We start from the raw sequence: 26145 nt of genomic DNA, 5'->3' as shown, positions 1-26145 counted from the left end.
CTTCCACCAATGCGCCCCTCTACCCAGGCCCCTCCTGTGAGGCTCAAGTCCTGGGAAACCACAGGACTCTCGGAAGGGAGCTCACACCCGTGTGCCAGGCTCTTGCTGGGGTTTTGGGTGAAACAGCACATTTTCAAGTTCCCTTTGCTACCGTGCTGCAGGGTAGGTAGGCCTCAGCCCCACCTGCTCCTGGGGAAATAGGGGGCTAGAAACGTCCCTTTGATTCTACTTGTCTGAGATCAAATCCCAGGGTGCTGCTTGTGGGCTGTGTGACTGGGCAAGTCATTTCACCTCTGAGTTTTCATTTTCTTGTCTGTTAAGGAGGGATAATATCAGTACCTATCCTGTATTAATGAGTTCACATGACCAAAGTACTTAGAATAGGGCTGGACATGTGATAGACACTCCATAAAAGTTAGGCATCATTGTGGAGGTGAAAGATGACCCAGAGTCCCTGCCCTGCAGAACTCCTAGGGGCCCAGCACTCCCTACCCCCACTCTCTGTGGTAGGTAGCTGTGATTAGGTGGTACACTGAGCTACTGGTACCCAGATGCCTGACCTGGCTGGAGTTATCAGGCTTCCAGGGGAGTAGGGTTGTGTTCAATGTATGTATCCCTAGAGCTTCCTAGGTGGCTCAGTGGTAAAGAATCTGCCTGCTAATGCAAGAGATGTAAGAGATGTGGGTTCCATCCCTGAGTCGGGAAGATCCCCTAGAGGAGAAAATGGCAGCCCACTCCAGTGTTCTTGCCCAGATAATTCCATGGACAGAGAAACCTGGTGGGCTACAGTCCATGGGGCTGCAAAGAGTCGGACAGTAAGCATGCACACGTGGTCTCCAGAGCAGCGGGTCCTGAGTTCCCTCGGTGCCAGGTTTGGACTGGGCGGGTAGTGGGGCAGAGCTAAAGGACTGCCATTGGAGCTTGTGGCAGTCACGGGCACCCTGGACTCAAAGGGAGCGTGGCGCTGAGAAGGGTCTTCGGTCCTGCCTGTGGCCACTCTCTCCCAGATGAAGATGCTGGACAGCGAGAATGCCAGGCTGGGCCGAGAGCTGCTGGAGCTGCAGGGCCGCCTGGCACTGGGCGAGCGGGCAGAGAAGGAGGGCAGACGGGAGGCCCTGGGCCTGCGACAGAAGTTGCTGCAGGGCGAGGCCAACCTGGAGGCCATGCGGCAGGAGGTAACCAGATGGTGGCAGGCGGCCTGGACGGGAGGGTGCTCGCGGGCAGTCAGAAGGGGCTGGGGACTCCAGTAGTGGGGTCTTTTTTTTGGCCATGCTGCTTGGCCTGTGGGATCTTAGTTCCTCGACCAGGGATTGAACCATGACCCCTGCAGTAGAAACAGTCTTAACACTGGACCACCAGGGAAGTCGTGCTGGAGTCATTCTGAGAGATCACTCCTTAGGACTGGTCCCTGATCCCCACTCCTTTCTTCACCAAGTATAATAATAATAATAATAATAATGACAAGAACTGTGTAGCAGGGGTGGGGAGAGCTTTGTAGACAGAAAGTTGTTTGATTCTCCCAGCAGTCTCATGAGGTAGGTATAATTAGCCCCAGTTTAGAGAGAGAACCAGATACTGAGGCTCAGAGAGGTCAAGGGCACTTCCCCAAGGTCACACAGCCACCCAGGTCTGTCTGACTCCAAAGCTGCACTCTTTCCACTCTTTTCTGGCACCGAACCTACTGTGTAACCCTGACTGAGTCACTCGACCTCTCTGTGCTTCAGAGCAATTATAGGATGGGGGGTGTATACCAGGCCCTGGAGCAGGTCTCGGCATCCAGGATGGATGGTGTTCAGTGAAACTAAGGCAGTGAGTGAGGGGTTGACTCATTCTCAGAACCAGAGGCGTGTGTCATCAGGCACGTCGCTCCTAGGGAGCTTTTAGTACCTCCTGTCATTGTCTGACTCATTGATAAATTATGTGCACGAGAGGCACTGTGGTCTAGTGGTTAAGAGAAAAGGCTCTGGGGCCAGGGTGCCTGACTTTGAATCCTAGCTCTCAGTTTTCTAGCATTGTGGCCTTGGGCACGGTACATAACTGCCCTGTGTCTCAGTTTCCTCATCTGTAAAATGGAGATGATATAGTGGTAATTAGATTTGATTTTCTGGGTAGGGGGGAAGTACTAAGTCCTATCTGTGCAGGCCTTAGCTGTTAGTTTATTACTAATAAACGGTGTACACTGCAAGGCACCTACAGAGAAGGCAGAGAGAAAACAAATGCTAACTGTTTCCTTCCATACTCTCACCACGTTCGCGCATTTCCTGCTTGGGTGGAGACCACAGGTGCTGCGTACCCTACTTTTGGGCCCGTGGGCCGGGAGGCTGGATGTCGGTTGAGAGGTGGCTTTGCTGACCCCTACTCCTGGGCCTTGTCCCCGCTCCAGCTCCAGGGGGCCCAGCGGAAGCTGCAGGAGCAAGAAGGCGAGTTCCGGGCCCGGGAGCGAGACCTGCTGGGCTCCGTGGAGGAGGCGCGCGGCGCCCGGAACCAGCAGCTGGACCATACCCGCAGCCTGGGACTCAAGCTGGAGGCCGCCCGGGCCGAGGCCGCGGACCTGGGACTGCGACTCTGCGCAGCCGAGGGCCGCGCTCAGGGCCTGGAGGCTGAGCGGGCCCGCGTGGAGGCACAGCGGCGCGCGGCAGAGGCCCAGCTCGCCGGCCTGCGCTCGGCCCTGCGCCGGGGCCTGGGGCTCGGGGGGCCGGTGGCCGGCTCCCCAGCCCGGGGCACGCCTGCAGGAGGTGAGAACGGAGGCGGGGGTCGGCGGGCGGGCCTTGCGGGGCCTCCGCCCCTCGTCCGCCCATAGGCCTAGCTCTGTCCCACCACGAGGCACCCTGGGCGCAGGGTGCCGGGCCACCCCTCCTCTGATTACCCCGCCCTGCGGCTGGTTCTGGTGGCTTCGCAGAGCCGGTCCACCTGGGGCCCAAATCACTTTCCGGCTCTTTAGCCGGGGCCACGCCCCCTGAGCTCATCTCAGCCCCGCCCTCTTGAGCCGGGCCACGCCCCCGAGCCCATCTCAGCCCCGCCCCCTCACTGAGGCAAACGGGCACACGTGGATTGATTGCTTCTTTTTAAAGGAAGTGGAAGGTGTTCCTTTTTTTTTTTTAATTGAACCATAGTTGATTTGCAATGTCATTTCTGATGTAGAGTAACGTGATAGTTATATCTATGTAAGTGGGCTTCCCCTATGGCTCAGTTGGTAAAGAATCCGTCTGCAATGCGAGAGATACCAGTTCGATTCCTGGGTAGGGAAGGTCCGCTGGAGAAGGGAAAGGCTACCCACTCCAGTATTCTTGGGCTTCCCTGGTGGCTCACCTGGTAAAGAATCCGTCTGTAGTGCGGGAGACCTGGGTTCCATTCCCGGGTTGGGAAGATCCCCTGGAAAAGGGATAGGCTACCCACTCCAGTATTCTTGGGTTTCCCTTGTGGCTCAGCTGGTAAAGAATCTGCCTGCAATGTGGGAGACCTGGGATTGATCCCTGGGTTGGGAAGATCCCTGGAGAAGGGAAAAGCTACCCACTCCAGTATTCTGGCCTGGAGAACTCTGTGGACTGGTATAGTCCATGGGGTTGCAAAGAGTCAGACACAACTGAGAGACTTCCACTTCACTTTATGTATGTATGTATATTTTAAAATATTCTTTTTTGTTATGGTTTATTACAGAATATTGAATATAGTTCCTTGTTATTTATCCATTCTATATAAACTAGCTCATATCTGATAATGCCAAACTCCCAGGTCATCACTCTCCTAACCATCTCCCCCTTGGCATCCACAGGTTTGTTATCCATTTTTGTGGCCCTGTTTCTGTTTCATAAGAGTTTATTTGTGCCATATATTTAAAAAAATATTTATTTATTCACTTGGCTGTACTTGGGCTTAGTTGCGGCACGCAGGATCTTCCATCTTTGTTTTTGGCGTGCTGGATTTTAAGTTAACTGGGCGAGTTCCCTGAGCAGGAATTGAACCCTGGCTCCCTGCATTGGGAGTGCAGAGTCTTAGCCACTGGACCGTCAAGGAAGTCCCTGTGCCGTATTTTAGATTGCACATATAAGTGAAATCAAATGGTATTTGTCTTTCTGACTTACTTCACTTAATGTGATAATCTCTAGGTACATCCATGTTGCTCCCAATGGCATTATTTTATTCTCTTTTATGACTGAGTAGTAGTTCATTGTGTATATGTGCTGCGTCTTCTTTATCCACTCCTCTGTTGATGGACATTTAGGCTGCTTCCATGTCTTGATATGAACAGTGCCACTGAGAACACAGTCTGCATGTATCTTTTTGAATTATGTTTTTGTCTGGGTATATGCCCAGGAGTGGGATTGCTGGATCATATGGCAACTCTATTTTTAATTTTTTGAAGACCTTCCATACTATTTTTCATAGTGGCTGAGAGTGCTGCATCTTAACGTCCTTACCTCCTCTGGGTCTGTCTGTCCTCTGTGATTGACTCCTGCCCTCTCTCCATCAGCTCCTCATCCTCTTCCTTCTCCCATCACGGTCGCCCACTCCTCCGTTCCGGCCTGTGGCCACTATGTCTACCCTAGAAAGATACACACTCAGCCCAACCACCCTTCAGGAACTTCAGAAGAGATCCTCCCACCTGCCATCTGCTCCCAAGGCCCAGGGGGTGACGCTGGGAAAGGCGGCCTTTCTGGAAGCCCTCATCTGGTCTCAGCCTAACCCCAGGCTCACCTTGACTCCAGGGCTAGAAAGTAGGTAAGGAAAAGTCAAGGGATATTGTTGGTTGGAATGTAAAATAATGCAGCCACTGTGAAAGAATAGTTTGGCAGCTCCTCAAGCAACTAAAATTTAGAATTACTATTTGTTGTTGTTGTTGCTCAGTTGCTGAGTCATGTCCGACTCTTGGTGACCCCGGGGACTTCAGCACGCCAGACTCTGTCCTCCATTATCTCCCAGAGTTTGCTCAAATTCATGTCCACTGAGTTTGTGATGCTATCTATCTCATCCTCTGGTGTCTCCTCCCGCCTTCAATGCTTGCCAGCATGAGAGTCTTTTCCAGTGAGTCAGCTCTTCGCATCAGGTGGCCAAAGTATTGGAGTTTCAGCATCAGTCCTTCCAATGAATATTCAGGGTTGATTTCCTTTAGCATTGACTGGTTTAATCTTCTTTCAGTCCAGGGGACTCTCAAGAGTCTTCTCCAACACCACAATTCAAAAGCATTAATTTTTCAGTGCTCAGCCTTCTTTATGGTCCAACTCTCACATCTGTTTATGGCTACTGGAAAAATCAAAGCTTTGACTATGCGGACCTTTGTTGGCAAAGTGATGTCTCTGCTTTTTAATGGTGTCTAGGTTTGTCATAGTTTTCCTTCCAAGGAGCAAGCATCTTTTAATTTTGTGGCTGCAGTCACTGTCTGCAGTGATTTTGGAGCCCAATTACCATATGACTCAATAATTCCACCCCTAGGTATATACCCAAGAGAATTGAAAAAAGGCACTTGAATAGACATTGTACACCATTTCAAAGTGTGCATGAGCAGGTGAATTGGTAATGTAGTATTTGAATACAATGGAGTTTATTCAACCTTAAGAAAGAGGGCCATCTTGATCTGTGCTGCAACATGGATGAACTTTAATAGGATTATATTAAGTGAAGTAAGCTGGTCACAAAAGGACAAATATAAGGACTTCCCTGGGGATCCAGTTGTTAAGACTCAGCACTTCCACTGCACGGGGGGGCGTGTGTTCAATCCCTGGTGAGGGACCTAAGATCCCGTAAGCCATTTAGCATGGCCAAAAGAAAAAAAAAAGGGACAAATATAGTATAATTACACTTACAGAAAACATTTAGAATAGACACTCATGGAGACAGAATTTAGAGGTTGCCAGAGGTGTGGGGAAGGGAGGATTACTGCTCAGTGGTTATGGAGTTTGCAGTTGTCTTTGTCTGCTGGGGCTGTTGTAACACAGCAGCACAAACTGAGTGGCTTAAACAAGAGAAATTTGTGTCTCGTGGGTCTGGAGGCCAGAAGTCCGAGGCCCTTCCTCTGCAGAGTGAGGGAAGAGTTGGCTCCAGGCTCCGAGCCTGTGGGAGTTTCTTAGCGGCGGAGCGTGCCCCGTCTTCATGTGGAGCTCTCCTTGAGGGTGTGTCCAGGCCCCGCTTTGTGGCTGGGCCAGGTCTCAGTCGCGACATGTGGGATCTAGTTCCCTGACCAGGGATCTAACCCAGGCCCTCTGCATTGGGAGCATGGAGTCTTAGCCACTGGCCTCCCAGTGAAGTCCCCCAAATGTCCCCTTTTATTAGGATACCGGTCATATTGGATTAGGGTCCATCCTTCTCCAGTATGAGGCTTCCCTGGTGGCTCAGGCAGTAAAGAATCTGCCTGCTGTGTGAGAGATGTGGGTTCCATCCCTGGGTCTGGAAGATTCTTTGGAGAAGGGAGTGCAACCCACTCCAGTATTCTTCCCTGGAGAATTCCATGGACAGAGGAGCCTGGTGGGCTACAGTCCATGGGGTTGCAGAGAGTCAGACACGACTCCTCATCTTACCTCATGACAAATAAGGTCCAATTCTAAGGTATGGCGGTTAGGACTCCAACATATGGATTTTGAGGGAATGCAGTTCATAATGGGTGATGGAAAGGATTTAGAAACAGATGATGGTGATGCTCATATAAACAGTGTGAATATGACTAATGCCACTTAAAGGTGGTCAGGGAGCCCTATTTCGTTATATTTGTCTTATCACAATAAAAGTGTTTGGGGAAATTTCCTGGCTGCCCACTGGTTAGTGCTCTGTGCTCCTAGGGGCAGGAGTTTGATCTCTGGCCAGGGGACGAAGATCCTGCAAACTGTGCAGTGTGGCAAAAGAAATAAGAAAATGCTTGTTGTTAAAGATAAGGCGGTGCTGGGGGCTCGGGGTTTGTGTGGGAGGGCAGGGAGAGCCTCACTGAGGAGGTGGTCGGTAGGGAAGGAAGGGAGAAAAGGCTGCGGGCGAGTGGGTGGGTCCCGAGTGGCGGTCCACCGCCCTGCGACCTGCAGAGGCCACCGGGCAGCCAGGGTGCAGCGGGCAAGGTGGAGAGGGGTAGAGTGACAGCCACGGGATCTGCTCAGGCAGACCTTGCGGGCCCCCACAAGGTGCTGGCTTCACTGTGAAGGATGAGGCAGTGAGTCCATGTCCTGCTTGGGGTCCTTTGGGTACTCACGGAGCTACGAGGCCGTTAGGGTGTCACTGGGCAGAGGATGCTAAGGGCAGGCGGACTCTTCGTCCTGCAGTTCCCAGGTTGACCTCTAGGTGCCGTCCTGTTTCTAACTGCCCTGCCCCGCCTTTTCACTGCCCATCATCTCCCAAGCAGAGTTTGTTTTTCTGCAGGGAAATAGGGGCACCTGGATTCCAGTCTCAGCCCTGGATCTTCTAAGCTTTGAGGCCAGGCAAATCACTTAAGAAAAGGTGGAAAGGATACGCAGAACTATACAAAAAAGATCTTCATGACTCAGATAACCATGATGGTGTGATCATTCACTTAGAGCCAGACATCCTGGAATGCAGAGTCAAGTGGGCCTTAGGAAGCATCACTACGAACAAAGCTAGTGGAGGTGATGGAGTTCCAGTTGAGCTATTTCAAATTCTAAAAGATGATGCTGTGAAAGTGTTGCACTCAATGTGCCAGCAAATTTGGAAAACTCAGCAGTGGCCACAGGACTGGAAAAGGTCAGTTTTCATTCCAATCCAAAAGAAAGGCAATGCCAAAGAATGTTCAGACTACCACACAATTGCTTTCATTTCACACGCTAGTAAAGTAATGCTCAAAATTCTCCAAGCCAGGCTTCAGCAATACATGAACTGTGAACTTCTAGATGTTCAAGCTGGATTTAGAAAAGGCAGAGGAACCAGAGATCAAATTGCCAACATCTGTTGGATCAGAAAAAGGAAGAGAGTTCCAGAAAATCATCTACTTCTGCTTTATTGACTATGCCAAAGCCTTTGACTGTGTGGATCACAACAAATTGGAAAATTCTTTGAGAGATGGGAATACCAGACCACCTGACCTGCCTCCTGAGAAATCTGCATTCAGGTCAAGAAACAACAGTTAGAACCAGACATGGAACAGTGGGCTGGTTCCGTATTGGGAGAGGAGTACGTCATGGCTCTATATTGTCACCCTGTTTATTTAACTTATATTCAGAGTACACCATGCAAAATGCCAGGCTGGATGAAGCACAAGCTGGAATCAAGACTGAAGTGAGAAATATCAATAACCTCAGATACGCGGATGACAGCACCCTTATGGCAGAAAGCGAAGAGGGCCTGAAGAGCCTCTTGATGAAACTGAAAGAGGAGACTGAAAAAGTTGGATCAAAACTCAACATTCAGAAAATTAAGATCATGGCATCCAGTTCCATTACTGCATGGCAAATAGATGGGGAAGTAATGGAAACAGTGGCAGACTTTCTTTTCTTGGGCTCCAAATCACTGCAGATGGTGACTGCAGCCATGAAATTAAAAGATGCTTACTCCTTGGAAGAAAAGCTATGACCAGTCTAGACAGCATATTGAAAAGCAGAGATGTTATTTTGCCGACAAAGGTCTGTCTAGTCAAGGCAATGGTTTTTCCAGTAGTCATGTATGGGTGTGAGAGTTGGACCACAAAGAAAGCTGAGCGCTGAAGAATTGATGCTTTTGAACTGTGTTGTTGGAGAAGACTCTTGAGAGCCCCTTGGACTGCAAGGAGATCAAACCAGTCCCTTCTAAAGGAAATCAGTCCTGAATATTCATTGGAAGGACTGATGTTGAAGCTGAAACTCCAATACTTTGGCCACCTGATGCGAAGAACCGACTCCTTGGAAAAGACCCTGATGCTGGGAAAGATTGAAGGCAGGAGGAGAAGGGGACGACAGAGGATAGGATGGTTGGATGGCATCACTGACTCGATGGACATGAGTTTGAGCAAGCTCCAGGAGTTGGTGATAGACAGGAAGGCCTGGCGTGCTGAGGTTCATGGGGTCACAAAGAGTTGGACACGACTGAGTGACTGAACTGACTGAATCTGCTCTGAGCCTGTGCAGCCTGTGAAGGGGGAAGATTGGGCCTTACCTCTCAGGGAATTACTGTGAGGATGGAATGAGGTGACGTAGGGAAAGCACTGGTCCAGCATCTGGCACATTGTGAGCCTTCAGAGCGTGTGTTAGTCGCTCAGTTGTGTCCGACTCTGCAACCCCATGGGCAATAGCCCTCCAGGCTCCTCTGTCCATGGGTTTCTCCAGGCATGAATACTGGAGTGGGTTGCCATTCCCATCCCCAGGGGATATTCCTGACCCAGGGACTGAACCTGGGTCTCCTGCACTGTAGGCAGATGCTTTACCATCTGAGCCACCAGAGAAGCCCTTAGCCATCAGTACAGAGAGGTAATGAAGCGAGGGAGTGTCTACCCACAGACTGGGCCCTGGGGATGCAGCCTTCATGGTGCTTGTGGTCTGGGGGTGGGGGGCAGACACTGGACCCCCAGGAGGTGGGAAGGAGCTCACCCCCACCCAAGGCTGGGGTCAGGGAGGCCTCTGAGGAGTGTTCTTTACATTGAGGCCTAAAGGAATAGGCCAGAGAAGTCTTGGGGAGAGAAGGGAATAGCACGTACAGAGACCCTAGAGCCTTTGTAGGGAGGAATGTTGTGGAGTGTGGTAGCTGTGGGTGGTATCAACTGGCCAGCTTATAAGGAGAGAGACTGATGCTAGGGAAGCAGCAGGGGATGGCCAGGACAGGGGCGTGATTTTGACGGTTGTGAGTGCTGATCGAAGGTGAAGTGTGAGGCTGAGCGGACCTAGCCGGTGCTGTGGGGAGCTCACGGGGGCGGCAGGGCACAGTAGGCACGATGCACCGGGATGGTGCAGACACCCCGCAGACAGCAGAGGCCAGTGGCTCCTGTGTCCCCCAGCGTGTCTCCTCCTCTAGGAAGCGTGGAAGGGCTCAGTAGCCTCGACCCCGTGGAACACAGCCCCGGGTCCCAGCCGCCCTCCCCAGGACCAGCCATCTCCCCAGCACCTGCAGACCTGGACCCGGAAGCGGTGCGGGGGGCCCTGCAAGAGTTCGTGCAGGAGCTGCGGGGCGCCCAGAGAGAGCGGGTGAGGGGCGAGGGGCTGCGGAGGGAGCCGCGGCCCAGGGTTAGCGGATGAGGGGCGAGGGGCTGCAGAGGGGGCCCAGAGAGAGCGGGTGAGGGGCGAGGGGCTGCGGAGGGGGCCACAGTCAGAGCTGGGTCTCCTCCCCGGTCTCCTCCCCGCCCGACCCCTGGGCTGCAGGATGAACTTCTCCTCCAGACCAGAGCCCTGAGACAGCAGCTGGCTGAGACAGAGGCCTCACGGGACGGCGCGGCCTTGCGGGCCAGGCAGCTGGAGAAGGCCGTGGTTGAGAGTGAGGAAGGTGAGTCTACCCTGGCGTCCTCACCTCACTCTTGGGCTCTTCCCATGGAGGCGGGAGGCGGTCTCCTCCTGGGGACCCTTGTGGGGAGAAACCCCGCGTCCAGACCCCCAACCCCCAGGGCTCCGAGGGCTCAGGTCTCGGCCAAGCCTGACGGGCCAGGTGGGGGCCGCAGTCCGGCGCAGTGTGGACGGGCGTCTGAGCGGGGTGCAGGCCGAGCTGGTGCAGCAGGAGGAAAACAGGCGGCGCGCTGAGCGGGAGTGCCGGGCGGTGCTGGACCGCGTGGCCACCCTGGAGAGAAGCCTGCAGGGCACCGAGAGCGAGCTCCAGGCCAGCCAGGTAGGCAGGGGGAGGGCGGCGGGCGGGGGCCTGGATATGCCTGCTGGGGTGTCTGTGAGTGCTCCCGTGTGTGGGTGTCTGTAGTGCTCCTGTCCATGAGTGGATGTCTGTGACTGCTCCCGTGCATGTATATCTGTGAGTGCTCCCGTGCGTGGATGTCTGTGAGTACTCCCTGCCCGTCAGTGAGTGCTCCCAAACATGGATGTCCATGTGTGGGTGTCTGTGAGTGCTCCCATGCATGGGTGTCTGTGTGCTCCCGTGTGTGTGTCTGTGAGTGCTCCCGTGTGTGGATACCTGTGAGTGCTCCCGTGAGTGCTCCCGTGCGTGGGTGTCTGAGCATTCCAGTGCATGGATGTCAGTGGGTGCTCCCTGCCTGTGTATCAGTGAGTGCTCCCATGCGTGCTCCTGTGCGTGGATGCCTGTGAGTGCTCCCGTGCATGTCTGTGTTTTGTCTGCGTGGGTCTCTCAGCACTCATTGAAGTGATTGGCTTGTGACTTTCTCCAAAAGCACGTTCAGGTTTTGTTGCCTGGTTTCACACTGAGGTCATTAGGCTATAGAAGAAAGAGTCTGGGCATTTACAGCTGACAGACATGGGTTTGAGTTCTTGCCTCGCCCTGTGGTTTTCATTTTTCTCATCTATGAAAGGGGGAGACAAGTAATTCTCTCCTGGAGGACATGCACGCACACTGTGAACTCATAGACGGTGCTCACAGGGCCTGTTTCCTTTGTCTCTGTATAGTCACACCAGGGCTGTTCTGGGGGTTTATGTGTATTTGGGCGATGCCTGTGTATCCCTGTGTGTGTGTGTCTGGGGCAGGACACACAGGCCCTGGTACTGACGGTCAGGCTGCTGGAGCCTTGAGCCCTTCTTGCAGGCACAGATCCCCCCTTTCCCCTGGCCCTCCTGCCTGCCCCCGCAGCCCGCCCCCCGCCTCTGGCTCCGGGCCGAGCTTGAGCTGGCTTGTTGTGTCTGCGGCTCCAGCTCTGGCCGTGGGCCCAGCCGCAGGGGCGCGGGAGGCGGCCAGGAACAAAGCTGGGCGGGAGCCAGTGTGGGGCAGCGGGGCCCAGACACGGCAGGGCTGGGGCTCGAGCCCATGGACGGGGGGCCAGGCCTGGGGGGCTGTGGTCAGAGCAGCCCCGTGACCTGCCCAGCTCTGGAATGATGACAGGAGAAAGGGACTCTGGTCTGTCTTCCTGCCCTGTCCCCAATCCCCAAGCCCCCTCACCGGCTCGTCCTGCTTAGGGTGGGAAGGACCATCATCCCCTACAACCCAGGGGGGCCCTGGGCCCCTGCCCGCCCGGCAGCTCTGGGCTGCCCTCTAGGGAGCCGTGGGGCGGAGCAGGGAGGCCCTGGAGTCTGCACTTTTACACCCCCCACCCCCCAGCGCTCTGTGAGCACCCAAGGTGTGGGCTCCCTGGATGTGCAATAGGGAGCAGGGAGGGAGGCTGAGCCTGGACCACATGGCCCGTGAGACTTGGGTGGAGCTGGAAAGTGCCCTGGGGTCCCTGAGTAACCCCGTGAACAGGGGGGCACTGAGGCCCCAAGAGAGTCAGGGGCTGACCCCTGATCCCATGGCGAGTGGTTGGGCCAGCCCCTTCCAGGCCGCCCCCTACTTTCTCCACGGGCCCTGAGGGGTGTGGGGGGCATGGGTGGTCTGCCATCACCCTGCCCCACCCCCAGGAGAAGCTCAGCAAGATGAAGGCCAACGAGGCAAAGCTGGAGAGCGACAAGCGGCGTCTGAAGGAGGTGCTGGACGCATCCGAGAGCCGCAGTGTCAAGCTGGAGCTGCAGCGGCGTGCACTCGAGGGGGAACTGCAGCGCAGCCGCCTGGGCCTGAGCGACCGGGAGGCGCAGGCGCAGGTCCTCCAGGAGCGGGTGGACTCGCTGCAGAGGCAGGTGGGTCCCCCCGACCTGCCCGAGCCAAGGCGTCATGGGGGCCCCGCTCTCCCAGCAGCCCTGCGAGGCAGCGTGTGTATCGTCATCACCCCATTTCCCAGATGGGCACATGGAGGCTCGCAGACCTGAGGTCTGTGCCTGAGATCACGGAGCTAAGCAGGGGCAGGGCAAAAACTAGACTTGACTGTTTGATGATGGAGTCTGCTCTGAAAGGAGGTGTATGGAGAGACAGAGACTTCACTCATTTTCTTTTCTTTCTTTAAATATTTATTCATTTTGGCTGCACTGGCTTGGTTGAGCCATGCAGGATGTTTCGTTGTGGCACGCAAAGTCTTAGTCATAGCAGGTGGGGTCTAGTTCCCTGACCAGGGATCAAACCCATGTCTCCTGCATTGGGAGTGTGGCATCTTAGCCTCTGGACCAGCAGGGAAGTGCTTAGTTTTTCTGTTTTTGCCTTGGCTACCAGGAAGCTCAGCTCTAACTGGAATGTTCAGTAGCTCTTCTAGCCCTACACCATCACCCGCCTACGCCAAGAACGCAAAAACTGTCAGGGTGGTGGTGGTTACCTTTTCTCCTCCATAGCAGTGGGGAGACCACCACAGGGTCTGGGACAACTGGGTTGATGGCGCCCTGCAAGAGGGCACTTAACTGGCAGTGCGTCTTAGGCCAGGCAGCTGTTGGCAGAGCCTGTGGGAGCGCCTGGGAACCAGGAGTGTCTGTGACAAAGGCCTGGAGAGAGGTGGCAGGGCTTGGCTTGGGCACACCTGGACCGCCTGATCCGTCCTCCCCCAGGTGGCAGACGGCGAGATGAAGGCGAGCACTCTGCAGCTGACGGTGGAGCGGCTGAGCGGAGCCCTGGCCAAAGTGGAGGAGAGTGAGGGCCTCCTGCGGGACAAGGTGCAGGGCCTGACGGAGGCCCTGACCCAGAGCAGTGCCAGCCTTGCCAGCACCCAGGACAAGAACGTTCAGCTGCAGAAGGCCTTGACTGCCTGTGAACATGACCGCCAAGTACTCCAAGTATGGGGCCCCCAGGCCCAGCTGTGGGGGACGCGGTGGGGAGCTGGCCCCTGGGAGCCATCCGTGGGTGTGCCCTTTGTGGGGGTGCTGGCCCAGTACGCAGATTGGCCAGTGAGAGGAGGCTGGAGGTGGTCACGACGGCCAGGATGGGGTGTGGGGCCCCGGGTCAGGCCTGCAGGAGCAGGGCTGGGGTCTGGGGGCTCCCCGCCTTGTAGGGGCCCGTGGCCAGGCCTGCGCTCTGGCTTACCATGCAGGTGAGAGGACTGCCCGCGTTTTGGGCTCTGAGCCTGGCCTGGAGGTACCGGGCAGCGGGGAGCCCTTTGCTCAGGGCCCCCAGGCAGCCTGGCACCGCCCCCTTTCCCCCAGGAGCGGCTGGAGGCTGCGCGGCAGGCATCATCTGAGGCGCGGAAGCAGAGCAGCTCCCTGGGCGAGCAGCTGCAGACCTTGCGGGGCGAGCTGGCCGACCTGGAGCTGCGGCGGGCAGAGGCCGAGGGGCAGCGGCAGCAGCTGCAGGAGGTGAGGGCCAGGGCCCTTCCCACTCACCCCCACCTCCTCCCAAGGCTGGGCCGTGCCTCTGGGAGGCAGCGCGGCTCCTTCATCCATGTCCCCATTACTCAGGTGCAGAGACTGAGGTCCCAGGGACTGTTCCCCGCTGTGGGCCTCCTAATAACAGCCTCATCTCGTGAGTTGGCCGGGCAGCTGGCCTCATCACCCCCAGCATGATGGGGCTCTGGATGCCCACCCTGAGGCCCTAGGGGTCAGAGGCTTGCTGGCTTTTTCTGTAGGCGCTGCGGCAGCGGCAGGAGGCTGAGGCTGCGGCCCTGCATGCGGCCCAGAAGGTGCAGGACGAGCGGCGGCAGCTGCAGGAGCGCCTGGGGAGCCTGCAGCGCGCCCTGGCCCAGCTGGAGGCCGAGAAGCGGGACGCGGAGCGCTCAGCCCTGCGTCTGGAGAAGGAGCGGGCAGCCCTTAAGAGCACGCTGGACAAGGTGGGCCGTGCCCCTTGGGCCCTCCCTGGGCTGCCCCTGGTTCCCAGCCGTGCTGCCCGCTGGCCCCGCCCCCTCTAACTCAGCACCCCTCCCCGAGAACCCTGGGACCTCCCTCCTTCCCTGGGCACCCTGATGCCCCCACCCCGGGACCTCCCTCCTCCCCCAGCACCCTGATGCCTCCCCGGGACCTCCCTCCTCCCCCACCCTGATGCCTCCCCGGGACCTCCCTCCTCCCCCAGCACCCTGATGCCTCCCTGGGACCTCCCTCCTCCCCCACCCTGATGCCTCCCCGGGACCTCCCTCCTCCCCCAGCACCCTGATGCCTCCCCGGGACCTCCCTCCTCCCCCAGCACCCTGATGCCTCCCCGGGACCTCCCTCCTTCCCCGGGCACCCTGATGCCCCCACCCCGGGACCTCCCTCCTCCCCCAGCACCCTGATGCCCCCACCCCGGGACCTCCCTCCTCCCCCAGCACCCTGATGCCCCTGCCCTCCCCTCCTAGGTGGAAAGGGAGAAGCTCCGCAGTCACGAGGACACGGTGCGTCTGAACGTGGAGAAGGGCCGCTTGGACCGCACGCTCACGGGGGCAGAGCTGGAGCTGGCTGAGGCCCAGAGGCAGATCCAGCTGCTGGAGGTCTTGGCGCTGCCCACCCCGCTCTGGACACCCCAGCCCTCTGCCCCTCTGTAGCCCAGGACCCAGCTCCCCGCCCCTACAACCTGCAAGCCCAGACAGTCCTGAGGGTGTGGCCCAGAGCCAGGCCTCAGAGGGAGGAGGTCCTCTCCAAAGTGGAGAGAGACGGAGATGCTAAAGGCCTGTCAGCACACATGCACATGCGGGTGTGTGCTCACGCTTGTGGGCGTGTGCTCACACGTGTGTGGTCATGCTTGTGTGTGGTCATGTTTGTGTGTGCTCATCCTTGTGGGTGTGTGATCACGCTTGTGGGTGTGTGCTCTTGTGGGTGTGTGCTCACGCTTGTGGCTGTGTGCTCATGCTTGTAGGTGTGTGCTCACGCTTGTGGCTGTGTGCTCATGCTTGTGGGTGTGTGCTCACGCTTGTGGCTGTGTGCTCATGCTTGTGGGTGTGTGCTCATCCTTGTAGCCAAAGAGAGCTACGAGTGTACGCGAGCGGACTCCCGTGCATGTAGCGTGAACCTTGTGCGTGTATGTGGCGTGTCTAGGTATAGGATGTTACCTGCATGATGTATCTTTGTGTACAGATGTCTTCGGTTTTGAATACTTTGACTTGTGGCTGTGCCGGGTCTTCATTGCTGCAGGCTTCCTCTGGGTCCAGAGGCCCCTCTATTTGTGACGCCCCGCCTCTCACTTCAGCGGCCTCTCTGGTCGCCGCACGGGGTCTGGGGCGTGTGGGCCTCAGCAGTTGCAGCGCGCGGGCTCTGGAGCCCAGGCTCAGCAGTTGAGGCGCAGGGGCTCAGTTGGTCTGTGGCGTGTGGGATCCCCCAGGACCAGGGATCAAACCCGTGGCTCCTGCCCTGGCGGGTGGAGTCTTCACTACTGAGCCCCCCGGGGAGCCCTGGGTGTCTTCTTGGACGTGCGTGTGTGTGGTGCGTATATGAGAGTACTGGGCTCTTGGACACATGCGCACATTCATGTGAACACAGGTGGTTACATGCTTGCTTTATGACTGTATGTATACAGGCCTGTCTCTGCATTTGAACATCTGTGTGTGTGTGTATGCGTGCGCGCTCCTGAGTGGATCACTCAGCAACGTGACTCGGGATTCGCAGGCCAGGAGGGCTGGGTGGGGGAAGACAAGGCTCTGGTCCTGCAAGCCCCGCTTTGCCTGCAGGGACCCCTGGGCTTCCACCCAGAGAGGGCCTGGCCCTTCACACTCGCGCACACGTGCGTGCGCATCGCGGCCCCAGGCCTGACCGGCAGCCCCTCCTGCAGGCCCAGGTGGCGGCGCTGGAGCAGAACCACAGCCCAGCCGGGCTGGAGGCAGCGGAGCTGCAGCAGGAGGTGGAGCGCCTGCGCGGTGCCCAGGTGCGGACGGAGCGCGCGCTGGAGGCGCGGGAGCGCGCCCACCGGCAGAGGGTGCGGGGGCTGGAGGAGCAGGTACGCGGGTTCTCCGTCAGGAAGCTGAGCCAGGAGCGGGGCGGGAGCGGGAGAGGGCGGGTCTCACTGGCACTTGCCCCTTTCTGGCTTAGGTGCTCCGGGGTGTCCATAACTGAGATGGTTGGGGTGGACCTGGGCTGGTGTCAGCCATGGCTGCACACGGGGGCGCGAGTGAGGTCACGAGCTCAGTGCCCTCTCCATGGCTCTGTGCCTGGGCAGGCTGCCTTGCGACTGGCACAGCTGGCCTCAGGATAACCTAGCGACTCACAGTCCCGGGGGCTCAAGGCGCCGCTTTCCCTGAGAGCAACAGCCGGAGTCCGAAGGGCGCTCCTCCTGGGCGAGCTGAGCTCACAGGCTCCCCGTGACCATCGTCCCCATCACGTCTGCAGGGCAAGGCTTGCCCCGTGGGTCAGGCCGGGGCCCAGGTCTGCCCTGGAGTCCAGCTAGCACCAGGCCTGTCCTGGTGGTGAGAGGGGATGGGGCTCCCAAGGAGAGGCCGGGCAGTCCAGAGAGGCCCAGCCGCTCTGTGGAGCCGAACAAGAAGGGGAGGGAATTCCTGGGCTACTAGGACACCTGGCTTTTCCCTGAGCCCTCTGGGGTCCCCGCCCTCTCCCCGGCTCTGAGCCCAGGCTGGGCCTGGGTGGGCCCTTCTTCGTTCTTTTCCAGGTGTCCACGCTGAAGGGACAGCTGCAGCAGGAGCTTCGAAGGCACTCAGCCTCCTTCCCCTTGCCCTCTGGGCCCCCAGAGAAGTGAGCACCTCTCCGCTGGCATCCTAGTGACGGGACCCTGATGGGAGGGCCAGATGGGAGGGGCGCCCTCAGCGCAGTCCAGGGGGCCTGGGCCGGAGCTCGTGGGGGTGAGGGGCAAGGGGCGGGGTGCCAGGGCCAGGACGGGGCTCCAGCCTGTCAGAGCCGCCCCCTCGGGGGCCCCCTGAGGGCTGGGCTGGAGGGACCCGTCCCTGGCTGACCCTGGGCGCAGGCGTGCTGGCCGTGAGGGTCGGGCCCGGGGCAGGCACTGTGGCTGCTCAGAGGTCTCTCCATCTTAGTTCAGTGTTTGTCAGCAGGTTCCTCAGAATTCAGAGTTGCTGTATTTTTATACCTTTTTACGATGTTAACTGTTCAGAATTGTTGTTTTTGTAACACCCCCATTTTTTAAAGAAAGCTTTGTACAGATGTGTCCTCTTGCTGTTAATGTGCCTCCTGGGAGATGGGGAGACTGGAGGGCCCTGGGGCCAGAGGGTTGGGGTCCCCTAGTGAGGGGTGCGCAGGGACGTGGGGGAGACTTTAGAAAGGCCCCTGCAGAAAGGTAAGGAACCACCTTACGGGACGGCGGGCTGGGCAGGCCTCCAGGGTCCTGGGCCATCCACTCATTTAACAGACGGAGCCATCGAGGCTTGGGGCTGGGCCCAGCTCTGCTCTTGCCAGCTGAAGCTTTCTGCCCTTTCCTCTGGCTCCTCCTCAGGACAGGTGCACCCCTCGAGCACCAGCAGGCCTTCCAGGTGGCATGGTGAAGGAGGGCAGGCCTGGGGGCGGGCCTGGCGTCTGGCCGGGCCCCGCTGGGTGATCCCGGGCACAGCTGCTTCAGCTGTCAGCCTCAGTGTGCTCATTGCTAAGTGGGAACCTGCCTCCCGGGCCGGTGATGCGGGAGCACACAGCAGGTGCTTAGCCTGTGTTTCCTGGGAGAACTGCCTCTCAGCCCACGGAGCCCAGCGGCGGCAGCGTCTGCCCTGCCACTGACCGCCCGCCGTGGACCCCGGCGGGTGGGGAGTTCAGTACTGACTCTAGGCTTGGTTTCCCCTCTGTAAGATGGGAACGCTACCCGTGCCCGCCACACAGGCTTGGTTAGAGGCTTAAAGAGGGCTGTGTGCCAACCCTCAGACGGAGCCTGGTCTCCCTGTGCTCGTCAGAGGGCGCTGTTCAAACGGCCGGCCTGCTTCTGCCCCCTGAAATGCACCGGGCCTCCCTCCCCGCAAACGCCCTTGACGCCAGAGCCCCCCGACCCGACCTTGTAGCACCCTCAGGCCCCTGCACAGGCGGCCTCCACCCTGCCAGGGCCCTTCCCCGGTGACGGGGGGCTCAGACCCCCCACACAGCCCTGACGGTGAGGAGGCCGTGTTCCTGAACCTTCCGTTTCTGATACAGCCTCCGGCAACACACACACAGCCCGGGGTGGGGCGGTTGTCAGGGCCCACCTTTCTGGGCAGAGCTGAGCTGGCACTGCGGAGGCCACGGTCGCCAGAACCGGCCCTTCCCCAGGGAGGCCGGGCAGCCTCGGGGAGGACGGCAGGGTTGGAGGCCCCAGCCATCTCTGCACTCCCTGCCGAAAAAGGGACTCTTTCGTAAAAACCTGTTTTTAATTTTGTATAAAACAAAGGTGGTCTACGCCCAGGGGCTGTAGGAGATTCAAGCAGACCAGCTGGGGTGGGGGGGTCACAGCCTACCTCGGGGGTGGGGGACGGTCCTGGGGGCGGGGGGGACGAGGAAGGCATGTCAGGGGCCCAGGTCCCACAGAGCACCCGGGTCATCCCCCACCCGGAGGCAGAGACTAGCCCTTCGGGAGCCCCCTTGCGGCTCCGGGGGTGGCCCCAGGCCCGCAGCCCTCTAACAGGACGGGGGGACAGCACCAGGTGAGGCAGAGCCTGGGGGCCCCAGGCTGGCGGGGGGCCAGCTCCCCCTAGCAGCCCCCACAGCTCCTGGCACAGGCGGCCGCCACAGACTGGCACAGGCCACTGCTGGCCAGCACGCCGCACTTGGAGAACTTGTCACGGCACAGGTCAGCTGTCGGGAGGGCGGGGAGGAGCTGGGGTCAGCGCGCGGCCGGGTGAGGGAACTGCCGCGCGCCCCAGCCCTGGTGAGGGGTCGTCCGAGGATGACACGGGACCCACGTCTGACCCACGTTTGATAAGCGGCAGGCGGGCCGGGGACACGGGAGGGGCGGGGTGGGGGCTTCCTACCCCGCAGGAGCTCCTCGTGGGCGCAGACCGTCCGGACGCAGATCTCCTTATTGACGATGTATACACGGCGGAGGCTGAGGGGACAGGCCGGGAGGGCTCAGCCCCGGGGAGAAGACCCCACGCCCACCCCCGGCCTGGGAGTCTGTCCCCCCCACGGGGCTGGCTGGAGCCCCGCCCCTCACCTGTAGAAGCAGACTTCGTTGAGACACTGCTTGCAGGGCTTGTGTATGGAGTAGAGGCGGGTGCACGGGTACTGCTCCTCGCGGCAGTCTGGGTGACAGATGGGGTCGGGGCTGAGCTCGTGGCTCACAGCTGGGGCCCACCTCCAGCCGCACCCCCAGAGGGACTGGCTCTCGGGGCCAGGAACCCCTGCACCCTAAGGCCCAGCCTAGACACACGCACACACACACAGACACACACGCCAACGCACGCACACAGCACTGCCAGACCTTCCCAGGCTGCCCGGTTTTATCCAATACATTTATACACATGCAAACTCACAACCGCACCGAGAGACCTATGTCCAAACAGACTTAAGTTCAAACAAACCTACAGCCACACACAGGCCCAGAAACATGGCAGCCTCACAGGAGGCCCCTCACACGGCACAGGGTCCCCCACACACAGGCCGGCGGGCTGTTGGCTGGGACAGTCCCACTGAGCCTGGGAAGCCCCAGAGCACCACTTGCCAGGGGGCTTCCTGCCAGCCACTCCCCCGTGTCTGGGACTAGAGGCTCCTCCCGAGGCCACGGCCAGTCCAGGCCCCTGCCCAGCGCAGGAGCTGCCAGGGTCCCTGCTGACCTCAAGCAGGGGCACCTCTGCAAGGCCCCCAGCCCACCACCTACCCCAGCAAGAGCGAGGGGCCTGGCTGCGTCTGACCTCCCGGGCCCCCCACCCCCCCCAACTCCAGGGCCTCCTCTGTCTCCAACCTCCTGGGACCCCCACCACCCTGTAACTCCCACCACCCCCTAACTCCCGGGGCCCCTTCTGTCTCTGACCTCCCGGGCCCCCCACCGCCCCCTAACTCCAGGGCCCCCTAACTCCCGGTGCCCCCTCTGATCTCCTGGGCCCCCCAGTGCCCCCTAACTCCCGGGGCCCCCTCTGTCTCTGACCTCCCGGGCCCCACTCTGTCTCTGACCTCCTGGGACCCCCACCACCCTGTAACTCCCACCACCCCTTAACTCCTGGGGCCCCCTCTGTCTCTCTTACCCAGAGGCCCCGGCTCCGTGGGCTCTGTCTCCACAGTCCCCGGTTCTAGAGTTGGGGGAGAGGCAGGCAGAGACCATTGGGACAGTCCCAGGCAGGGTGGGGTCGCCTCCTCCAGCCCCGGGCAGCCCTCCACACCCCCAGGCTTGGCTGGAGCTGGTGGCCTACCTAAGGTGGGGGCAGGGATGACTTCCTGCTGGACTTGCTGCTGGGACTGGAACTGGAACTGCTCCTCGGGCGGCCGAGGGGTCATCTCTGCCGGGAAAGGCGGTAAAGGGGTCTGCTCCCTCCCCGCAGGCGCCGCAGGCCTCCACGGACTCCCCACCCCGCTCCTGCCCGTGCTACCCTACGCTCAGTCCTTCACCTGGGTAGTCATAGTAGTCCGGATTGTCTGGAAATAAAGACGTGGAATTGGCGGGGGTCAGGCTGGCCCCCACGCACACTGCAGCCGGGGCCCACAGCCCTGAAAGCCCATCTCCCACCGCCCCACCTGACCCCCGGCCAAGCTACGCCGATCTAGGGAGCGGGCTGGGGGGGCCTGGGGGTGGGCGGTGGGCTTACCGATCTGGTCGCTGTAGTGGGTATACTGCACGTGGTCTGGGTACGGAGGCAGTGGGTCCAGATCATACTGGCCCTGAGCCAGCAGGCCTGCTGTGGGGAGACAGAGCTGAGGGGGCGCCAGCAGGGAGGGGCAGCAGGGCCCTGAGGACCCCTGAGGACGGCAGAAGCCCCTCGGGGGGGCCCGTAAGATCCCAGCGGACTCAGACTCACAGGATGCGAACAGCTTCCTTGTCCACAAAGGCCCTTACACGCCCTGGTCCTGGGCCGCCTCCCTGACCAGCTCCCCCATGCTGGCTCTTGGCCGCTCCTGCCTGCCCCAGGGCCTTTGCACTGGACTCTTCCTGGGCCTGAGAGCCTGGTTAACTTCTCCTCCTTCAAGTCTCTACTGAAGTTTCTGCTCTGCTCGGGGGCTTCCCAGGTGGCTCAGTGGTAAAGAATCCACCTGCCAATGCCGGGGACTGGGGTTCAATCCCTGGGTTGGGAAGATCCCCTGGTGTGGGAAACGAACAACACCCACGCCCGTGTTTTGCACTGGAAAATTCCACGGACAGAGGAACCTGGTGGGCTATGGTCCACGGGGTCACCAAGAGTGGGACAGGACAGTGACTGAGCGCCTGGGACTGCCCCGGCGGTACAGCGGATGAGATTCTGTGCTCCCAGCACGGGGCCTGGGTTCAAACCCTGGTCAGGGAACTGGAGCCCACATGCCTCGACTAAGGCCACTGTGAAAGATCCCACAAGCTACAACGAGGCCTGAGGGTCCCATGTGCTGAAAGACCCAGCAGAGCCAAAGAAATTAATATTAAAAGATAAGAGAGGCCTTCGCTGGCCTGCCCACCCACACCATCGCGTCTTCCTGTTTATTTCCATCACAGCACTCAACACAACCTGACATTTATCATCTCGCCCTTCTCTAGGCCGGCAGGGCACCACCACGCAAGGCAGGCATTTGCCCTCTTGATCACTGCATCGCCAGGGCCTATCCCAGCGCCTGGCACAGAGTAGGCACTCCACAGGTATCTGTTAAATGAACGAATGTTAGACCTGGCAGGCCCTTTGTGATCCCCACTAACAACTTTCATGTGACAACCAGGGACCTCTCCAAGGTCAGGACTGGAGCTGAGCTGGCCCCAAAGGAGTGCAAATCCCAGGCCTTCAGAGCCTCTTTTAGGGGCCTCCATTCCTGCACATCGGCTCCTGGGAGGACCAGGCAGTGGGAGGAAAAGCGTGGCTCCTGGTGCCTGGACCAAGCCTGCTGCTGCGGAGGGTTGAGGAGGCACCCCGGAGATGCCTCCAGACTTTGGGGGGGTTGGCCAGTCCAGTCTGTGGTCCAAGAGGTAGCAGGCCCTGGGGTTCGGGATACAGTTCCGGCCACAGGACAAGAGCTGGCCGCCAGCCCCCTGCCCGCACCCACGCGGGAGCCCCACCAGCCCAGTGCCACTTACCAGGCAGGAAGAGCAGGAAGAGGGAGGCAGCTCTCATGACTGCTCAGTGAGCACTCTGGGCAGGTGTCTGGGGACAGCTGGAGAAAGAGGAGGGGCGAGCTGCTCCCCAGGCCAACACCCCAGGGCTGCACAGCCGCTTCTGCTCCCAGAATTCAGCCTGGAGAAGGGGGGCCCAGAACAGAGGCCAGGCAGACGAGGGTCACGGAGGGCGGGCCTTGGGGGCAGCGACCACTTTGGAGGGATCTGTCCCTGAGAGCCCACTGGGAGTTCAGGACCTGAGGGACTCGCCTCCCCCCGGCTCCAGAGCCGATCGTGACAACGGACCCTACCCTGCTCGCCCACACTCCACAGACATTTCTAATCCCTGCCCCTGCTCTCCCCGCCACACCAATGCCCACCCTCTGCTCAGCACTTCTCCAGGAATCTAGTGCCCAGACCACAACCCAGGCCCATCCTTGGGACCCCAGTCCTGCCCAACTAACTTCACAGCCCAGACCCAGCAGTCAGCCAGACCGACACCTGCTCCCAATTAGCCCGGGGGCCCAGGCATCCTGCTCAGCAGGAAACCACATGAGCCCCGCCGGCTCCCGCCCCTCGAAGACGCCTCCTGCCAGGCCGCCCAGGACCTGGCTGATTCCATCACACACTCACGAGACTGAGGGCTATTTGTCTGCTGGGCAGGAAGCACTCAGGGTGGGGTCCGAAGAGCGTCTCTCCCGAGCCTGGAGGGCAGCGCTCAAGAGGACCACGGTCTCCCAGCCCAGGGGCCCTGGACCGCCTGAGACGGTACGACTGCCACACGCATAGCTGGGGGGAGGGGGCAGGCTCTTGAAGCTCTGGGTGAGTCCCGTCTCCAGTCTGGCCCCACGGTGGACTTGGCAGAGTCGACAAGTCCTCATGGCCAGCCCCAGCGCAGTGGGGGGCAGCCTCCAGACTGCCCGCCTTCCGCCGGGGGGCTGGGAGGGAGTCCTGAGCTCACCCACGGGGGCCCGCCCTCCCACAACATGAGGAGTTCTTCCAGGCGGGTAACTGGAAAACTGCCTGCCTAACCCTGCCCTCGCCAGGCCGCGGGGACTCAAGGGAGAGGGGGGACGGGGCAGAGACGTGGTACCTCTCCTTCTGTGACCCCCCCACCCCCACACCGGTACCTCTCCTTCTGTGACCCGGTCACCGCACACATTCCCCGTCTCACTCCCTCTCAAGCCTTACTGAGGAGGGAAGGGGAGAGGAAGGGGTGGGGAAGCTGAGGCCTTTGACCCAGCTGCCCCGCAGGCCAGGCGTCCACTCTGAAAACTCTCGGCCTCCTGCTCGCGCGGGGACCCAAGGCCTGGAGCCCCCCTCAAGTCCTCCCTGCCCCCCATCTGGCTCCCAGGCTGGTTGGCGCTGTCGCCACTCGAAGGCCGCAGCTGGGGAGGTGGTTGGTGGGGGTTCTGTCTATCCCCAGAGCACCTCCTAAGCCTCGAAGCCCCCCGCACGGGGCGCCCAGGCTCGCTAGGAGAAGGGGCCCCTGGCCAGGCCGTCCCGAGGAGAGTCCGCGCGGAGAAGGGGCCCCTCCAGGAGACGCGTCTGCAAGCGCGTCCAGACGGCGGGCGATCGGGCGGGGAGGGGGGCCGAACCTGAGGGACGAGGGGGAGGCCCAGCGGGCCGGGGACGCACCCCGGGGGCTCGGCCGGCCCTGCCCTTTGTCTCCGTCCCCGCCGCCCCGCGGACACCCCCGCCGGCCGCCACCTCCCTCCTCCGGGAAGACAAAAGCCGCCCCTCCAGAGGACCCAGGCTTCCCGGCGCCCTCTTACATCTGCTTAGACGGCCCCCGGGCCCGGGCCCCTCAGCCCCTGGGGGCCTGCCGACCTCGGAGCCCCGGCCCCCACCCCTGCCCGGCCCGCGCCTACCTGCGGGTCCCTGCGCGCCGCTCCGAGTCCGCGCGCCGCCGAGCCGCCCCTCCGCCCCCCGCGCCCCGCTCCGGGCCCCCGACGGGGCGGGCACCGCCCTCCCTCCCGGATCCGCTGGGTCCTAACGCGAGCGCCGCCGGGCCGCCGTGCTCCGGGGGGCGCGGGGCCGGCCTCATGTCCTCTCAGAAGTCCGCACCGTGCAGGACGCGCCCCCGTCCTGTCCCCATCCCACCTGGCCCGCTGTCAACGCGGTGAGGCGGGCGTACCGCCTCCGCCGGACACAGGACGGAGCCAGCCTCCCGAAGGGGACCGCGCGCCCTGCCCTCCGCTCCGGCTTCTCCCGGCTTCCCCCGGCTTTCAGGACGCCCTCCCGGGCCTCCTGCGTCTCCCCAGGCAGGTTGCGGCCGCAGCGGGCTTCCATAACCAGCGTTTCTGCGGACCCACCGGCCACAGGCTACCGGGCCTGGCCCCACCATGTCCCTAGGGCCCCAAACTCAGTGAGGATTTAAGTCCAGAATCACAGCCTCCTGACCTTCCCCGGCCCCAGCCCCGGCCCCGGCCCCGGAAGGTGTTCCCTTCAGGGAGTGAGCCCACCACCCTTCCCTCACACAGCTAACTCCCCACCCGCAGCCCGCCAAGCCCCCACCTCTAATCCCGAGTCCCGGATACCTGCCATCTAGGCCTGCCCACGTGGCACAAGTGGTAAAGAAAGTGAAGTGAAAGTGAAGTCGCTCAGCCGTGTCCGACTCTTCGCGACCCCATGGACTGCAGCCTACCAGGCTCCTCTGTCCATGGGATTTTCCAGGCAAGAGTACTGGAGTGGGTTGCCATTGCCCGCCTGCTAAAGCAGGAGACGTAAGAGATGCTGGTTCCATCCCTGGGTCCGGAAGATCCCCTGGAGGAAGAAATGGCAACCCACTCCCGGATTCTTGCCTGGAGAATCCCAGGGACAGAGGAGCCTGGCGGGCTGCAGTCCACGGGGTCACAGAGAGTCGGACACGGCTGAGCGGCCAAGCAGCAGCAGTAGGCCTTCCCAAACAGCCCTCACCCACTCACCCACTCAGGGTGGGCCAGGGGAGGCTTCTACCTGAAGCCTTTCACTGGTGTCCCGAGGTACCTGGGAACAAGTCTGAACTCCCCTGGAGACCCCAAGGACCCGACCTTCACCACAGCCCGGCTTTGCCTTCTGGCTCCCTCTGCTTGGTCTCCCAAAAGCCTCAATGGCTTTTTAGCTGTTTCTCATCAAACCCCTTCCTCTACCTGCCACAGGGCCTTTGCTCAAGCTGTGTCTCCCTCCTGCAACACCGATGAGTCCCTCCCCCTTCAGATGACAGGTCAAAGCCCCCCTTCCTCAGCGGAGGCACCCCTCTCCCTGTTCCCAGCCGTGGCCCCGGTGGCCTCTCTCCCC

At 60.0% G+C, this 26145-nt stretch overlaps 2 protein-coding genes across 5 annotated transcripts in view; one reads left to right on the top strand and one right to left on the bottom strand.

Moving 5' to 3' along the window:
* The window catches only part of CROCC (ciliary rootlet coiled-coil, rootletin), a 51204-nt gene extending 33350 nt beyond the window's left edge, over positions 1 to 17854 (top strand). Inside the window, exons 26-37 of the mRNA XM_055574342.1 lie at positions 1008 to 1175; positions 2384 to 2735; positions 9910 to 10079; positions 10254 to 10374; positions 10547 to 10710; positions 12393 to 12608; positions 13401 to 13625; positions 13992 to 14141; positions 14411 to 14611; positions 15113 to 15244; positions 16519 to 16683; positions 17350 to 17854. Coding sequence (XP_055430317.1) covers positions 1008 to 1175; positions 2384 to 2735; positions 9910 to 10079; positions 10254 to 10374; positions 10547 to 10710; positions 12393 to 12608; positions 13401 to 13625; positions 13992 to 14141; positions 14411 to 14611; positions 15113 to 15244; positions 16519 to 16683; positions 17350 to 17436 — 2151 coding nt within the window. The 3' untranslated portion in view covers positions 17437 to 17854. The remainder of the gene's footprint in view (positions 1 to 1007; positions 1176 to 2383; positions 2736 to 9909; positions 10080 to 10253; positions 10375 to 10546; positions 10711 to 12392; positions 12609 to 13400; positions 13626 to 13991; positions 14142 to 14410; positions 14612 to 15112; positions 15245 to 16518; positions 16684 to 17349) is intronic.
* Positions 17855 to 18310: 456 nt separating this feature from the next.
* Positions 18311 to 24791, bottom strand: MFAP2 (microfibril associated protein 2). 4 transcript variants are annotated; one of them, XM_055574339.1, is made up of 9 exons: positions 24738 to 24791; positions 22849 to 23005; positions 21404 to 21493; positions 21207 to 21233; positions 21011 to 21097; positions 20846 to 20890; positions 19819 to 19906; positions 19637 to 19710; positions 18312 to 19460 (listed from the first exon to the last, which is right to left on the bottom strand). In XM_055574339.1, the coding sequence occupies exons 2-9, from the start codon at positions 22883 to 22885 to the stop codon at positions 19357 to 19359; spliced, it is 552 nt and encodes a 183-aa protein (XP_055430314.1). In that variant the 5' UTR covers positions 22886 to 23005; positions 24738 to 24791; the 3' UTR covers positions 18312 to 19356. The 4 variants fall into 4 exon arrangements, with proteins under 4 accessions (XP_055430315.1, XP_055430314.1, XP_055430313.1 ...); XM_055574338.1 differs by having other exon boundaries at positions 22849 to 22925; XM_055574340.1 differs by lacking the exon at positions 24738 to 24791 and having other exon boundaries at positions 18311 to 19460; positions 21404 to 21490; positions 22849 to 24701.
* Between the last annotated feature and the right edge of the window lie 1354 nt (positions 24792 to 26145).

This window comes from Bubalus kerabau, chromosome 3, assembly GCF_029407905.1.
Source record: "Bubalus kerabau isolate K-KA32 ecotype Philippines breed swamp buffalo chromosome 3, PCC_UOA_SB_1v2, whole genome shotgun sequence".
Taxonomy (NCBI): domain Eukaryota; kingdom Metazoa; phylum Chordata; class Mammalia; order Artiodactyla; family Bovidae; genus Bubalus; species Bubalus kerabau.
This window is presented reverse-complemented; position numbering and strand designations above follow the sequence as displayed.